Source organism: Mesoplodon bidens (genome assembly GCF_964165515.1).
Source record: "Mesoplodon bidens genome assembly, chromosome: 10".
Lineage (NCBI taxonomy): Eukaryota > Metazoa > Chordata > Mammalia > Artiodactyla > Ziphiidae > Mesoplodon > Mesoplodon bidens.
The window spans coordinates 77,458,807-77,475,241 of NC_138172.1; the positions used below are offsets into that span (position 1 = coordinate 77,458,807).

The 16,435-nt window shown below is 42.4% G+C and overlaps 1 protein-coding gene across 1 annotated transcript; it reads left to right on the plus strand.

Annotated features, from left to right (window-relative positions):
* Positions 1–2,168: 2,168 nt before the first annotated feature.
* Positions 2,169–14,481, plus strand: TDRD6 (tudor domain containing 6; the record flags this gene model as incomplete). The annotated part of the gene is made up of 4 exons (XM_081247651.1): positions 2,169–8,220; positions 9,870–9,994; positions 11,271–11,360; positions 14,452–14,481. The coding sequence occupies 4 exons, from the start codon at positions 2,169–2,171 to the stop codon at positions 14,479–14,481; spliced, it is 6,297 nt and encodes a 2,098-aa protein (XP_081103777.1).
* Between the last annotated feature and the right edge of the window lie 1,954 nt (positions 14,482–16,435).

Below are 16,435 nucleotides of genomic sequence, written 5' to 3' on the forward strand. Positions count from 1 at the left end.
AAATCATGATTCCATGTTGGATCAAACAATCCCAAATGACAGTAAGACCATTTTATAATGAACTCCTTCCTTCCATCATCAGGGATATAGTGCCAGATTATCTACTTTTTTGTTGTTGTTAAACATTTATTGTGTGCTAACCAAAAGTCCAGCACTGTGCGGGGCATTGAGAATACAAAAATAAATGAGAAAAGTTCCTGCTTTCAAGAAGTTCACACTCTGGTAGAACAGAGCAAAAGGAAACAATTGCAAGATGTGATAGATAATATAACAGAGGCATGTAAAAGGGGGGAATAATCAATTCTGCCTGGGAATAGTAAAGTCATGAGGAAGAGACATTTGAGCTAGAACTTGCTAGAGGCGTTTAAACCAAATGTTTAGGGCTTCCCTGGTGGCGCAGTGGTTGGGAGTCTGCCTGCGGATGCAGGGGACACGGGTTCGTGCCGCGGAGCGGCTGGGCCCGTGAGCCATGGCCGCTGAGCCTGCGCGTCCGGAGCCTGCGCGTCCGGAGCCTGTGCTCCGCAACGGGAGAGGCCACAGCAGTGAGAGGCCCGTGTACCGCAAAAAAAAAAAAAAAAACACAACCAAATGTTTATTTTTCTTCCATTATTAATGTAAAACATTAAAGAAAATTTAGAAAATTGAACTGAGTTTTCTAGGATGAGTTTATCAGGTAAAAGTCTAACATTTTAGAGAAATCAAAATCATTCTTTCATATATTCATTCAGCGAGTATTTATTGCCTCAGCCCCCTGCTCGATTCCAGGAATGCAACAAACAGTTCTTGCCACAAGGCGCTTTCAAGCTGGTGGGATGACAGTGATCAAAGACAACTGCCACACAATGTGAAACTGCATAGCAAGCACGGGAGACTTTGGAAGCACCTGGCAACCTCTAATCTGGATAGACTGAAGACACTGAGATTTACACTGTCAGGCCAGGGTTATATTAGGCACTGTCTTGATTTCATCTTTTATTAAATTTGATGACATTTCAAAATGTGAAAAAGTGAAGTGGAAAAGTATGAGAAACCCCTAGGACTGTGCCTAACTTCGCCAATGAACAAACATTTCAGCACAAATGTAGTAACTCTGGGAGTTACGCTTAGTTTGCCTGCACTTTTCCATTCCCCTTCCCGTTGACAAACAGAGTCTCCTAAGGGTTACCTTGGTAAGATTTAGGTGGGAAAAAGAACGTCAGTCCAGCCAAGAGGCCCTCTGCCATAGCAGATGCAGCAAGCGTTGGAAGTCATGTTTCTTCCAAAACTCTTGACCTCCTTCTCTGAGCCCAGTTCTGTGCTAGCTCCGTGCGTAAATGAAGACTAAACGCCTGCAAAGTGGGCAAACGAAACAGCAAAGAAACTCACACCGGGTAATCGTGGGGAAAGAAACATTTAACAGTCTTCATATACTCTCATACTTTAATTTAACTCTTATCACAACTGGATCCATCCAGGCGATCAAACAGGTTCATAGAAGAGACGGGCAGCGACCGGCTCGAGGCCACAACACTGAGAGCACACAGCCAACGCCCTGCCCCGGGGGCGCAAGCGCCACGGCGCGGCCCGCAGCGGGAGAACCCCGGGCCTCCGAGAATTCCGGCCCAACACCCAGAACGTGCGGTGGGCGCCTCCCTTTCTCCTCCCCGGTTCTGCAATGACTGGCACCGCGCCGGGCTCGCCAGGCTTCGTCGGTCTCAGCCGGACGGCCGAAAAGGAGGTTACCTGCGTGGTCTGGGCCTCGCCGCCGCCCCAGGCCCGGCCGACTCCCTGCGTGCTCCAGAGTCGAAGACGCTCTGAGAAGAGGTAGGTGGCGTCCGTATCCCGCCACGTCTCGGACCTCGAAGCCCCTCCTGCGCCCCCAGCACCAGTCCTCGCCACCGCCCCGGGGCCCGGCTCCGCCCCACCGCCCACGCAGGCCCGCCCGCCGCCCGCGGCCGGAAGCCGGGCCGCCTCGCGCTACAAATGCCTGAGTGGCTGCGCAACTGTGGGCAGTTGGTCGGGCCGCAGGGTCTTACCAGTCAGCGTGAGTGCGGGAGGCCCGGAGGGGGCGTTGCGGCGGGGTCGCCTGGCTTGGTGTCCTTCCCAGTCCGTGTGTCCTGCGAGCCCGAGTCTGCGGCGCTCTCCTTCCAGCGGCGCGGGGGCTTCGCGGGCCGGGCGGCGCGGCAGAGATGTGCTCGACGCTGGGGCTGCCGATGCCGGGGGCCTCGCTGGTGCTGCGGGTGTCCTTCGTGGACGTGCAGCCCGAGGTGATCCCCGTGCAGTTCTGGGGGCTGGTGGGCGAGCGGCGGGACGAGTACGTGAGGCTGAGCCGGGAGATCCAGGAAGCGGCGGCGGCCGCGCACGGCCCGTGGGCCCTGGGCGGCACCTCAGCCTCGCCAGGCGAGCTGTGCCTGGTGCAGGCGGGTCTGCTGTGGCACCGCGGCCGCGTGGTCAGCCGGCAGGCACAGGAGAGCCGCGTCTTCCTGCTGGACGAGGGTCGCACCATCACGGTCGGCGCAGGCTCGCTGGCGCCTGGGCGCAGCGAGTTCTTCCACCTGCCGTCGGAGGTGCTGGGCTGCGTGCTGGCTGGCCTGGTGCCTGCGGGCGGTGGCGGCGTGGGCGGGGGCGAGCCCCAGCACTGGGCTGCCAGCGCCGTGGACTTCCTTAGCAACCTGCAGGGCAAGGAGCTGCACGGACGGGTCCTGGACGTGATGCTGCTCCACCGCCTGGTCCTCCTGGAGGTGCCCGAGCTGTACCAGCAGATGCAGGAGCTTGGCCTGGCCCGGCAAGTGCCCGACGGCCTTTTCCGCTCCCTGCTCAAGCGCTACCTCTCGGCCACCGCGGCTGTCCTGGGCCCCGGGGCCCCGGTCGTCCCCCGAATCCCGCCCAAGCAGGAGCAACCTGGCCTGGATTACTTCTACCCCCAGCTGCAGCTGGGCGTGACGGAGCCCATGGTGGTCACCCAGGTATGCCATCCCCACCGCATTCACTGCCAGCTCCGCAGCCTCTCACAGGAGATCCACCGCCTCTCCGAGAGCATGGCTCAGATATATGGGGGTTCCCCCGGGACAGGGGATGAGAACTATACCAGTGCCACCTGGGAGGAGAGGGAGGAGAGCCCAGACAAGCCGGGCTCTCCGTGCGCATCCTGCGGGTTGGATGGACATTGGTACAGAGCGCTCTTGCTTGAGATTTTCCGGCCCCAGCGCTGTGCCCAGGTACTTCATGTGGACTATGGAAGGAAGGAGTTAGTGAGTTGTAGTAGCCTTCGCTACTTGCTGCCCAAATATTTTCGAATACCAGTGGTGACATACCCTTGCGCTTTGTACGGACTCTGGGATGGTGGCAGAGGCTGGTCTCAGTCACAGGTCAGTGACCTGAAGGCACTGTTTCTGGGCCAGGCAGTGAACGCAAAGATTGAATTTTACTCTTCCTTTGAGCATGTGTATTACGTCACCCTGTATGGAGAAGATGGGATTAATCTTAACTGTGTGTTCGGAGTACAGTCCTGTTGCTTGGCTGACCGATTCCTTCAGAGCCAGGGAATAGAGGAGGAGGAGGGGGGCGGGGAGGAGGAACCGGAAACAGCTTTTCAGTCTCAGTCTCCTGCTGAAGAAGTGGATGAAGAGATTTCACTCCCAGCCTTGAGATCTATCAGGTTAAAGATGAACGCCTTCTATGATGCCCAGGTGGAGTTTGTGAAAAATCCTTCTGAGTTTTGGATTAGGTTGAGGAAACACAACGGCACCTTCAGCAAATTGACGAGGAGAATGTGCAATTTCTATGCCTCTGCCAGTAAGCTGGATGGTGTTGTTTTGAAACCTGAAGCCAATGACCTTTGCTGTGTGAAATGGAAAGAAAGTGGCTATTATCGGGCTATGGTCACCCGATTAGACGACAAGAGTGTGGATGTATTCTTCGTTGACCGGGGCAATTCAGAAAATATGGACCGGTATGATGTGAGAATGCTGCTCCCTCAGTTTAGGCGGCTACCAATACTGGCCCTGAGGTGCACCCTGGCTGATACTTGGCCTTTGGGAAAAAATTGGAGCCAGGAGGCAATTTCCTTTTTTAAAAAGACTGTGCTCCACAAAGAATTAGTTATCCATGTCCTTGATAAGCAGGATAGTCAGTATGTTGTTGAGATTCTTGATGAATCAAGAACAGGGGAAGAAAACATTAGTAAGGTAATTGCTCAGGCTGGATTTGCCAAGTATCAGGAATTTGAAACAAAGGAAAATATTTGCATAAGTGCCCACTCTCCAGGGCGTGTTTCAAACCATTTTACTGCAGACAATAACAAAATATCTTCTGCCAAGAAGAAAGTAGAACACAGAGTCAAGAGAGAGGGTGAAACTACAGCTGTTCCAGAAACTGTGAATGACACAACAGTTGTGACAAACTTTTCAACTGGACTAGTAGTACAGGACAAAGAGAAAAGAGTGTCTCTTTATTCTGCTCTTGTACAGAATTTCTTGGACACTAAGCCAGGCTCTTTTTGTAAAGAGGAGCTAGAAGTTGGAAGTACAGTAGAAGTCAAAGTGTCTCATGTTGAAAACCCTGGCTATTTCTGGTGCCAGCTGACCAGGAACATAGAAGGATTTAAAGCGCTAATGTGTAGTATTCAGGACCATTGCAAGAATACAGCCACTCCCTACCAGGGAACCACCCCTGCTTGTTTGGCAAAACGAATAGCAAATGGAAAATGGTCCAGAGCTCTGATTACTGGGGCACAATCTTCAGAGCATGTCAACGTCATATTTGTAGATTATGGAGAGGAAGAAACGGTATCTGTGAAGAATATTTATTCAATTAGTGAAGAGTTTCTCAAGGTTAAGGTTCAAGCTTTTAGGTGCAGCCTTTATAATTTAATTCAACCAACGGGTCACAATCCTTTTGTTTGGGATGAAAAGGCAATCCAAGCTTTTAGTGAATTTGTGCATAAGGCATGGGAAGACAATGTAGAATTAAAATGCACAATATTTGCTTTGGCTTCCATTCACGTTGAAGAACTGTTTAATGTCGTGGATTTGCTAACACCTTTCCAGAGTGCATGCCATTTTTTGGTAGAACAGAGACTTGCAAGACCAGTAAAACTTCAGGAGCCTCTGGAGTCCTCTGTTCAGCTCCATTCTTACTACTATTCTACACATGATATGAAAATTGGAAGTGAAGAATCAGTGTATATAACACATGTCAATGACCCTTGGACATTTTATTGCCAGCTGGGAAGAAATGCAAATATTTTAGAACAGTTGTTATATCATATTACACAATTAAGTAAAGTTTTGCTGAATTTAAAAACATCTCCCTTGGTCCCCAGCACATTGTGCCTTGCCAGGTATACTGACGGAAACTGGTATAGGGGGATAATCATGGAAAAAGAACCAAATAAAGTCTTTTTTGTTGATTTTGGGAATATTTATGTGGCAACAAATGATGATCTGCTTCCAATACCTAGCGATGCATATGACGTCTTACTTTTGCCCATGCAAGCCATTAAGTGTTCATTATCTGATATTCCTGATCATATACCAGAGGAAGTTACAACGCGGTTTCAGGAGACTATTTCAGATAAGTCATTGAAGGCTTTGGTTGTAGCAAGAGATCCAGATGGAAGACTGATTATAGAACTATATGATGACAGTATTCAAATTAATGCTAATATTAATGAGAAGTTAGGACTCCTGGGTTCCAAAGGTGGAACAAGAAAAAAAGAAAGTGAATCACTCCTCTTTACAACTGAAACTCTTGAAGCAAAAAAGGAAGCTGTGAAGTTGTCACCTACAGAGTATTTAAGTAAATCAATAGAGAACAAATCAGACAGTTTGGTGATCTTAGGAGAATCATACAAACCTAAGATCAGCTCATCATGTAAGGAAATCAAATTTTTATGCAGTTCAATGAAGACAAACTTAGTCACTCAATATCAGGACTCTGTGGCAAATAAAAATAACCAAGTGTCTCCATTAGTAAGTTCGGCTGAGCCCCCTTTGAAAGCCACAAAACTAGAAGCCACTCTTCCAGAGAGAAAAATAGGAGATTCATGTAACAAAGGTTCGCCTCTAAAATTTTCTGAGTTCCCTCAGAAGACTATAATGCCTGGCTTTAAAACAACTGTGTATGTTTCTCATATAAATGACTTTTCAGACTTTTATGTTCAACTAACAGAAGATGAGGCTACAATTAATAGTCTTTCAAAGAGGTTAAACACTGTTAGAACAAGTCCTGAATATTATGCAGGTCCACCTTTGCAAAGAGGAGATATAATATGTGCTGTTTTCCCAGAAGACAATTTATGGTATCGTGCTGTGGTCAAGGAACAACAACCCAATGACCTTCTCTCTGTGCAGTTTATAGATTATGGCAATGTTTCTGTGGTTCACACCAACACAGTAGGCAAACTTGACCTTGTTAATGCACTATTACCCAGACTGTGCATTCACTGTTCCTTAAGGGGACTTGGGGATCCTAAGATTTTAAACCATAAGGAAATGATGCATTACTTTTCCCGAAGGACAGAGGAGGCTCAACTAAGATGCGAATTTGTTCAATTTCAAGACAAATGGGAAGTTATTCTTGCTGATGAACGTGGGGTCATAGCGGAAGATATGATGAGCAGATATGCTTTCAGTGAAAAATCTCAAATCGGACTTTCTACCGAAATAATTAAAGGTGCCTGTTCAAAGTCTGTCAACAAAACAGACGTAGACACTTCTGTATTTCTTAACTGGTATAATCCAAAGATGAAGATGATACGAGCTTATGCCACGGTGATCGATGGACCTGAATATTTTTGGTGTCAGTTTGCGGACACAGAGAAACTTCAGTATTTAGAAGTGGAAGTACAAACTGCTGGAGAGCAGGTGACAGCTTGGAGAAGCTGCATCCCCTGCCCTCATATTGGAGATCCTTGCATAGTGAGATACAGAGAAGACGGGCATTATTACAGGGCACTTGTCACCAATATTCGTGAAGATTCTCTTGTGTCCGTCAGGCTTGTGGACTTTGGAAACGTTGAAGATTGTGTGGACCCCAAAGCCCTCTGGACCATCCCTTCTGAACTGTTGGCAGTTCCCATGCAAGCCTTTCCATGTTGCCTCTCAGGATTTAATATTTCAGAAGGTGCATGCCCTCAAGAGGGAAATGACTACTTTTATGAAATAGTAACAGAAGATATATTGGAGATAACAATATTAGAAATCAAAAGGGATGTTTGTGATATCCTTTTAGCCATTGTTGACTTGAAAAGCAAAGGCGAAAGTATTAGTGAGAAAATGAAGAAATATTCTAAGATTGGTGTGAGTGACAGTGACCTGCCCTATGAAGAAAATGACCCAGACATAAAGGGAGCTCTTGGGTCCCCCAGTCCCGACGTTGGACTTCAGAAACCAAGTAGCAAAGCTGGACAAGGGAAAGCACTCTGTGTTGAATCACAGACAGGTAAACTCTTGGAAAGAATTGGCACAGACTTAAACATCATTGAAACCAAACCAGGTAAATTCTTTGACCCTGAAACTGATAACATTTTTGAAACTTTTGAAAACCCAGGCAAAGATGAAATTGGCACTGAGACGCTGGAAGGTAAAGTCGGGTGCCATCTGGGTGACAAAGCAAAGTTTGATGATAAGTACCTAATTACAGGATTTAGCACATTGTTACCACATGCCACCGAAACAAAGGAGGCACTGGAACTGAATTCCTTTGAGGTGGAACTTTCTCCTGATGATGAGTCCAAAGAATTGCTGGAGCTGGAATTCATTGAATTGCAGCATTCCTTAGTTGCAGATGAGGGGAAAGAAGAGCTGGGCCTGGCGCCTCTGTCCGTACCTCTTCCCCAAGTCCGTGACCCAGCGGCCAACCTGCCACCATTGCCAGGGCTACTACCCTTCAACTGTGAAGCCGAGAAACAGCCTGAACTAGAATTACCTACAGCCCAGCTGAGTCTAGAGGGCAAAATAAACCCTTTGTCTTTAAGAGTTAGTCAGAAAGCCCAAGACTCCCTGTGTGCTGAAGATACAAGAAGGTCCAGTTGTGCGGAATGCTTTGATGAGGACCATAGGCTGTGCCAGCATGGAAAGACCTGCTATGCCAATACGCAGATTGAAATGAATATCTATAAAGAAGAATTTACAGAATATACATCTCTGTTTAGAGATGCTGTTTCATCGTTGAACTCTGTGTTTTCTGAAGAAGAACCCAGAAGGAAACACAATCACGCTTTACCAGATCATGTCTCGGGTATGTGCAGTTTTTGTTGTTGTTTTTTCCCATTTGCTTTTACTTAACTAAGTGAAAAGTACTTATTTGTTTTAAAGAAAACAGAATAAGTCTTATTTGAATTTTTAAAATATTAATTTGGGGGAGGGAAGATTAAAACCTGAGAAGAGAATCAGATTTGGATTTTACGAAGGGTATTTTAAACGTGGGTAATTAAGTAGTAAAATCAACGTAAAATAATTCTTTATATGCTGGGTGAAATGCTGAATTATTAATTTTGCTTTTAAAAATAGAATGCTTCAAGTCTGTGTCTCCAAAATGTAATCACATTTAAAATATAAACAAATCATCTCTAAAATCAAGAGGTTATGTTTTTTGGTAAGTTTTGAAAAATATAGTGTTCCTTTACCAAGCATAACGTAGGCATGAATTTACAGTAGGGATCATTTCAGCACAGTTTTAAGAATTAACTGTTTTGCTTCATCATATACCTTGCCATTCGTTTAGAAGCCCTTAAAAAAACGGAGTTAGGGAGCCTGTATTAAGGAAGTTTACAGCCATGAGTAAATATTGGAGAACATTTATTGTCATTAACTTTTTTATAAATTATTTTTGCCGCTATTTTCTTGGCTACTTAATGAGATTTGAAAGTTACACAAAATAGCTATCTTTTAGGGTTTTTTAAAATAATCAGACTTTTTAAGTGTCAATTTTTATATTATTAGATTTGAGCCATTGTACAAAATAGAGAAAACAATAGACTAAGGAGAATGAAATCATCATAATCCCACCACCAAGAAATGGCCACCGTGAATGCTATGATGGTGTATATACTTCCTTCCTGACGTTTCTCACCCTTTCTGTGTGTGTCTACTTACATACAGTTTAAAAAACTAACTAGAGGTCATACTGTCATACAGTCTTCAATTCTGCATTTTAATCCCTTAAATATGCTTTCAAAAATATTTTAGGGCTTCCCTGGTGGGGCAGTGGTTGAGAGTCCGCCTGCCGATGTAGGGGACACGGGTTCGTGCCCCGGTCCGAGAGGATCCCACATGCCGCAGAGCGGCTGGGCCCGTGAGCCATGGCCGCTGAGCCTGCGCGTCCGGAGCCTGTGCTCCGCAACGGGAGAGGCCACAACAGAGAGAGGCCCGCGTACCGCAAAAAAAAAAAAAAAAAAAATTTTTAGTTTTGTAGTATGCCATCCTGTGGATGTATGGTAATTTATTTAAATACCATCCTGGATTTTTAGTCCTCATTGTCACATTTTAATAATAAGTAACAGCTTTGTGATAAAAATGTCTGCTCACTTGTATGTACCATGCTGCTTTGCTGTAGAAATGGCTGTTGTAACCACAGACCACATTACATGTGGCAATAATAGCCAGCTTTAAGTAGTAACTCTCAGTGTTAGAAGTCAGATTCACATCCTTAAAAAAAACAGCACATCATGGTCTTGTTTTTTGAGGAGAGCGGTAAGGAATTGTACGGGGAAGAGCCACTGGAAAAATTTAAAAATCAAATCGAGGGAGGGAGACTTAGAACATGTTGTACCATATGTGATATTGATGATACGAGAATAGTAAATGCATGTTAGGGAAAAGCTTTGCTTGCATATCTTTAAGGAATTAAGAGGTATGCATTGAGTCTTGCTCTATTCAATTTGGCAGCTCAACCAGAGAACACCTACACTCTGAAAGGATTTACTGTCGGATCCAAATGTGTTGTGTGGTCAAGTCTAAGAAACACGTGGTCTAAATGTGAGATTTTGGAATTAGCTGAAGAAGGCACAAGGGTATGTAAAACTGAAGTAATTTGTCTCAAAATGTACTTGCAGATGGTTAAGGAAATTTTACCAAACTTTATCAGACTAGAAAATCCAATTGAATAGATTATTTACCTGCTCATTCCCCCTGATAATTTGATGCAGTGCAAAAATCATTCAAAAAGTTCATATTATAAGCATCCAAGGCTCTTTCATCTCCCTTACTCCCGAAATCCTATCTATCAGTCACTGAGCTCTGCACTTTCCACTTCTTATCTCTTAGTTAAAACTTTTTATACCTAATGCCACTGTCTTGATGAAGTCTCTCATTTCACAGCTAGATGCCTCTAATAACCTTCTATTGGTTTACTTCTAGTCTTTATTCAGTTGATTCTCCACACTGCCAGTGTGAAGTTTGTCAAATGCAAATCTGACTCCATCATTCGCTTGTGGAAAACCTCTTGGGAACCTCCAGTAGATTGTGTTTTTCCTGTGGTCTGAAAACCACCTTAATCAGAATCACCTGGCACATTTCTTAAATGCATTGATAGATTCCTGGACCTTGCCCTGGCTGGCTGATTGAGAACTTCCAGGGGAAGGGCCAGTAACGTACACTCTTGCACCAGGAAAATTTGAGATCCTCAAGTCTAGAAAAGTCATTAACATGCCACAGGAGGTTCTCTGGGGTTGAGCATCCATGTACCTCTCCAGCCTTAGGTCTTACTCCTTTGGGTTTTGTGTCTTATATTAGATGAACACCATACTGCTTGATTTCTCTTATATATACTCTTGTGTTTGGCTTCTTTGATATAGTTAATACTGCAGTTCTATTTGCCTGTATTCTGTCCCCTTCCCAAACTGGATAATTTCCACTTATCTTTAAAAGATTAGCCATTGCCTCTTCCAGGAAGCATTCACTAGCATTATTTTCTAAATCTCTCCATCTCTTCACTCCTCTCTGTCCCCCGCCAACAAAAGCTTTATACCTGTATTGTATTCCTATACCTCCTATTGCAGGAGTCTGTACTTCCTACACTGTATTGTAATTGTCTGCTTAGTGGTCTGTTTCTCCACCAAATTTTGAACTTCTTGAGATCTAAATTTTATGCCTTTGATCTCTAGGCATAGATACTCAATGTACGTTTTTTGAACTGAAGTGCCATTGAGTTGAAATGTAATATTGATGTTTAATAAAATCATTTAATTACCTTTTAAAGTATTTCCTTTTAAAAATGGTTGCTGTGGTACATAAATCAGTTACAGCTTTTGGAATGATCAGTTTTTACTATTTTTTTTTCTCCTGTAGGTTTTGAACCTTTCAAATGGTATGGAAGAGGTAGTGAACCCTGAGAATGTCTGGAATGGTATACCCAAATTGGATAAGAGTCCATGTGAGGTATGGGTTTATGTAAGTAGTAATGAATGAGAGTGTTCTCTTTCATTTTGAAAGGTGACTGGAACTATTTCCAAAGCCCTTGTGTTTAGGAATAATAGAGGAAAAAATACTACTATTGTAATAATAACAGTAGAAAATAGCAATAATGCAATGTTTCTGGATTTTATGCCCAGTATCTCTTATTAATGTTTTACTGATTGATTTTCATTTGGGGATTTAAAAAAAGGAAAATAGGCATTTGTGACCTTTATGAAATACGTTTGATGCAGAAAATCTGGGAATATGGCAAAGTTAAAAAGAGGAAGTATCAATCACCTGTAATACATCCTTCCAAAGGCAAATGGACTGATCAGTTTGGTTTTCTTTAATAATCTTTCTGTTTATATGGAATATAAATATATCATCTACATATTTTGAACATGGTTGATTTCATTGTACATTCAGTTTTATATTCTGTGTTCTTCATTTAAGATTATACGGTAGGCAATCTCCCATGCTGTTATGATATGTCTAGACATTTGAGTTTATCCTGTTTGCAGTTTGTTGAACTTCTTGCTACAAAATCTGTATCTGGTAGTTCCAGTATCTCGTCATGGCAGGGTTTTCATCTACTGATTGTCTTAAGAAATGATTAACTTTTCCTCGTTTGTTGTATGTTGAGTAATTTTGGATTATATTCTGAATGTTTTGAGTACGATGTTGTAAGACTTTGGAGGCTGTTAAAATCTTCTGGAAAATGTTAAAGTTTTTGTATTAGCAGGTGGTCAACCTGATTAGGTTCATACCACAAGTTTTCTCTCTCTCTCTCTCTCTGTGTTTGGTGGTTCCAGTGTCAGTTTAGTCTTCAACGTCTTTGCTATAATGTTTGGGTCTGCCCAGGGCATAAGCCACAGAGGAGTTAGTCTAGAACTTGGGCAGAGGTTTATACAGTCACTTAGGGGTTAAAGACTTAGTTATGCTTTTCTTTTCTTGATTCTGTTCTGCATTTGCATCGTTCGGGATGACCTTAGGTTCACATATAATATTAGGGGTTCAAAATTTCCAATTCCTTTCCTCTCTGAGATTTCCTCCATACTTTGAGGCTCCAAGGGTCCTCTCTTATTCAGCCCCCAGGGGACCCATTTCCTGGTCCTCTGGCCAGAAAGCATGCTTCTCCCCGTGTTTCCCTGTGAAACCAGTGCTGACCAGGCAGCTCTGTTTGACAGGCCTGCCTCTGGCGTGAAGCAGATAGAGAAAAGAGAGAGAAAACCCACACACCCCACCCCCTGCCTCTGGACTCTTCAGATAACAAAGGTCTGTTTTCCTCAATCCACTGGCCAGCGTCTCCTCTCAGATTTGTAGGTGCCTGCACTGTGACTGCTGTGCAGAAAAAAAAAACAGTGAAGGGGTTCCCCCCCACCACGCCCCACCCTTTAGTATTTGGGGCCTCTTTGCCCACTCCACTGGCTAGAAAGAGGGGATTTCGCTCAGTTTTGCTGCCCACCCCAGCCTGGCAGCTCTGATTTGGCCCAATATCTGGTCAAAAAACAAGAGAAAAAGAAGAGAAAAAAGAGAAAAAACCAACAACCCTGTGAAACTCACCCGTTTGGGGTCGTTATTCAAGTTTTTACTACAGTCCTTCTATATTTCTGATCCCATTTACTTTTCAGAAGCCTCAGGTAGTTGCTTTTTGTATTCTTTCCAGAATTTTCCATTGTAATCAGTGTAAGTCAGCTTACTCCATCTTGGCTGCAACCAGAAGGCCATAGCTGCATAATATTACATGACATTACTGGACAATGATTCATTAAACCATTTCTCCTCTTGTTGGACATTTAGGTCATTGAATTTGTTCACTATAAAAAAATCATTGACCTTCTTCACCTCTTGAAAGCTGAAAATTGGAAAAGGACACTTGAGTCCCTGCATGGAATGCTACAGTGGAGATATTCCAGATAAATGGGTATTTGAAGAATAGAAAATATACTTGATGTTATTCTTCATTATAAAATCAAATTGGCATAGTCTTAATAGGATTACTTTTTGTTGTTCACCATTTTTCTGTTGTATCTATGGGCCCCTTTCTGATTTTAATTATTTTGTATTTATAATAAAGAAGTTGTAGTAATCCAAAGGTTTCTTTTGTCAGGCTGTATTCCAGACAGTGGGAAAAGATCTTTACTGCCTGTCATTGGATGATACTGTGGTCAAAGGTAACTTGTGTTTTTAAAACAAAATACTTTTACCAACCAGAATTGCCAAGTCTTTAAGGTATGATTACCCTGAATCCCTCAAATAAAAATGGTTCATCCATTTCCATGGATGTTAGCAGTAGGAAAATAAAAACCACTTCAGCTAAAAATGGTGATAAGTAAACAAGAAGGAGATTTCTTGAAATACAGGGAATTTGATTGAATTGATCTTGAAGGTGTATGATAAATTCATATTTTAAAGGATTTTTTCAGTGTTAGCTCAGATGTTCAAATGATCTTTGTTAAATAATCTCTTGGAATTTCTTTTGAGATTTTTAGTGTATATGATGATCCTATTTTTTGGATGTTCCTGGTTATTGCATGATCTTGTTTGTAAGTAGCACACTGATTCTTAGATTGAGGCACATGGAGAATGAAATCAGCTTTTGGTGACTTTAGTATTATGTGAAAAATACGCACTAATGAAAGAGAACAAAGAACTAATTGGTTATCAGCCTTGCCAAATATCATCCTAGAAAAATATAAAATATGCCGATTTCATAACCTTTTTCGAGAAGTTTTATATGATAATAGGTACAATGTGAGAACCAAAATATTTTTAAAAATCACGTCAGTCAGAATAATTCCCTGTAGTAATTAGAATGCTCATCTCTTCCCTCTCCCCATTTTTAGAGGACATTAATTTTGTCATGGTAGCACCCATGTAAAGAATTTTCTTGGGACTTCCCTGGTGGTCCAGGGGTTAGGACGCGGCGCTTCCACTGCAGGGGGCACAGGTTCTATCCTGCTCGGGGAACTAAGGTCCTGCATGCTGCAGCATGGCCCCCCGCCACAAAAAAAAAAAAATTCTTATTTTTATCTTTCTTTCTCAACTTGAGGTTTTTCTCTTCTTGTTTCAGAAAAGAGGTCTGGAGATGACAGAGATTTAACTGCGTCCATAAACGTGGCCAGTGAGTCAGGAGCTGCTCTTACACAAGTGCTACCTCGCCCAGACCAACAGAATATTTCAGAAAATTGAGGGCACGTAATCATAAGAAGTTGTCGTTTCCGAAAAGCTTGATATGTGTCAAAAACAAAACGGATCTCAGGCTGCCTGTGTAGTGTATTTATAGTGCTATTTCTGCATATACGGAGCTGGGATCTTTCCTCTCCCTTTAAATGTGTTATCTTTCTAATCAGTTGGATTTATTTTGCTAAACAATTTGCTAACACATTACTCACACTGCAAAAAAAATATTTGGGTTTCTTCTGAATATAGTGTTTAAAATAGAAAATTATAGGTTTATGACAAGCATATTATATGATGCTACTTGGGAGGATGGCTTTGTTAGCAGTAAGTCCTTCAAAATTTTTGTTTTCTTTCTGAAGCTTTGCCTTTCTGTCTAGTTTTGACTAATATTCTGTTTGAATTTAGAAGTATACTAATATGACACAAGATTTGAATAAAGTTTGTCCTTAAAAGTATAGTGGTGTCATTTCATTAAAAAGGAAATACCTGTGGTTCTGGAATATCTGTAGTCATGGAACGAACCACCATTCTTCATTTGGGGGAAACACAGTAATATTAAATGTTAGCTTTTATGTGTTAATCACTCAGTTCGTACTTTAAATGCATTTTCTCATTTAATCCTTGATTCTGAGGTGCATATTAATGTTATCCACATTTTATAGGTGAGACAATTGAAGATTTTTAGAGAAGATAAATAATTTTTCTAATGTCAAAGAGCTAGCAAATCTCGGAGGCTTGATCAAACCTAGACCCATCTAACTTCAAAGCCCAAGCTTTTAAAACATGGTTTTGCATAAGTGGTAGTATGCAAAGTATAGGTCCTAGCTTTAGGAAACAGATCTTAGCTATATGCTGCTTATTAGATATGTGACCTGCGTAGGTTATTATAACATTGTTGAGTCTTGACCTTCCTCATCTGTAAAATGGGGTTAATAAAACCTTTCTTTCAGTGGTTTTAAGATTAGAAATAATTTATGTAAAGTGCCAGAAAAGGAGTAGGCATTTGATAAATATTTCCTTCTTTCCCCCCAAAGATACTCAGTATGCACTATGGTAGGTTGTATTTTTTAAACTTTAACTCACTGGATCCTTTGAGCAGTTACTTTCTCCTTTCAGCATCAGCATGTGCCACCAACAAAGGATTTTAAAGAGGTGCTATTGAATGGGACATCAGTACAATTGGAATGGTTATCCATTTCTAAAATGAGTAAGGAGGTTTGCTACATGTGAATGGGGAAAAAGATGTATGTATATGAAACATTATGAGACCCTGAAGCCTGATGGGAATAGTGAGAATTAAGAACCTTAAGAGTTGGGTATCATTTCATTTCAATAAGTAAAAAGGAGAGGGTTCTGCATTAAACGTAATTGAGGTAGATGAGTATATTCCTTGTTCCTGGGATAATGATTAGATACATTTGGCTCATTCATGTAGGAGATAGAGTTGTGAATTAATTACTGGGAGAAAAGATCAGAGAAGATGCATTAGGGTCGGATTATGGAAAGCCATCAGTTTCATGCTAAGCAGTTTAACTCTCTATTTAAATATGTTTAATCTGAACAGTTAGAGGAGAAATCATATTTCTCAAAATGAGTGTTTTTGCACATTAAAACATTAAGATAGGCCTGAGTGCCAAATCAGAAAACACGGTTACTTATTAACTGGGCAAAAGGAATAGGGATAGAATAGTTAATCAGGCTTGCTTACTAAGTACTGATTATCCTTGTTCACACAGGCTTTAATTAAACTTGATTATGGAGAATTCATAGGAACAAGACCATTCTTAGACCAAAATATACTTAACTGATAAGTAGCAGAAATGTTTATACCCCTTGGGAAACAAAACACGTTTTCCATGACTCCCAGAAACATA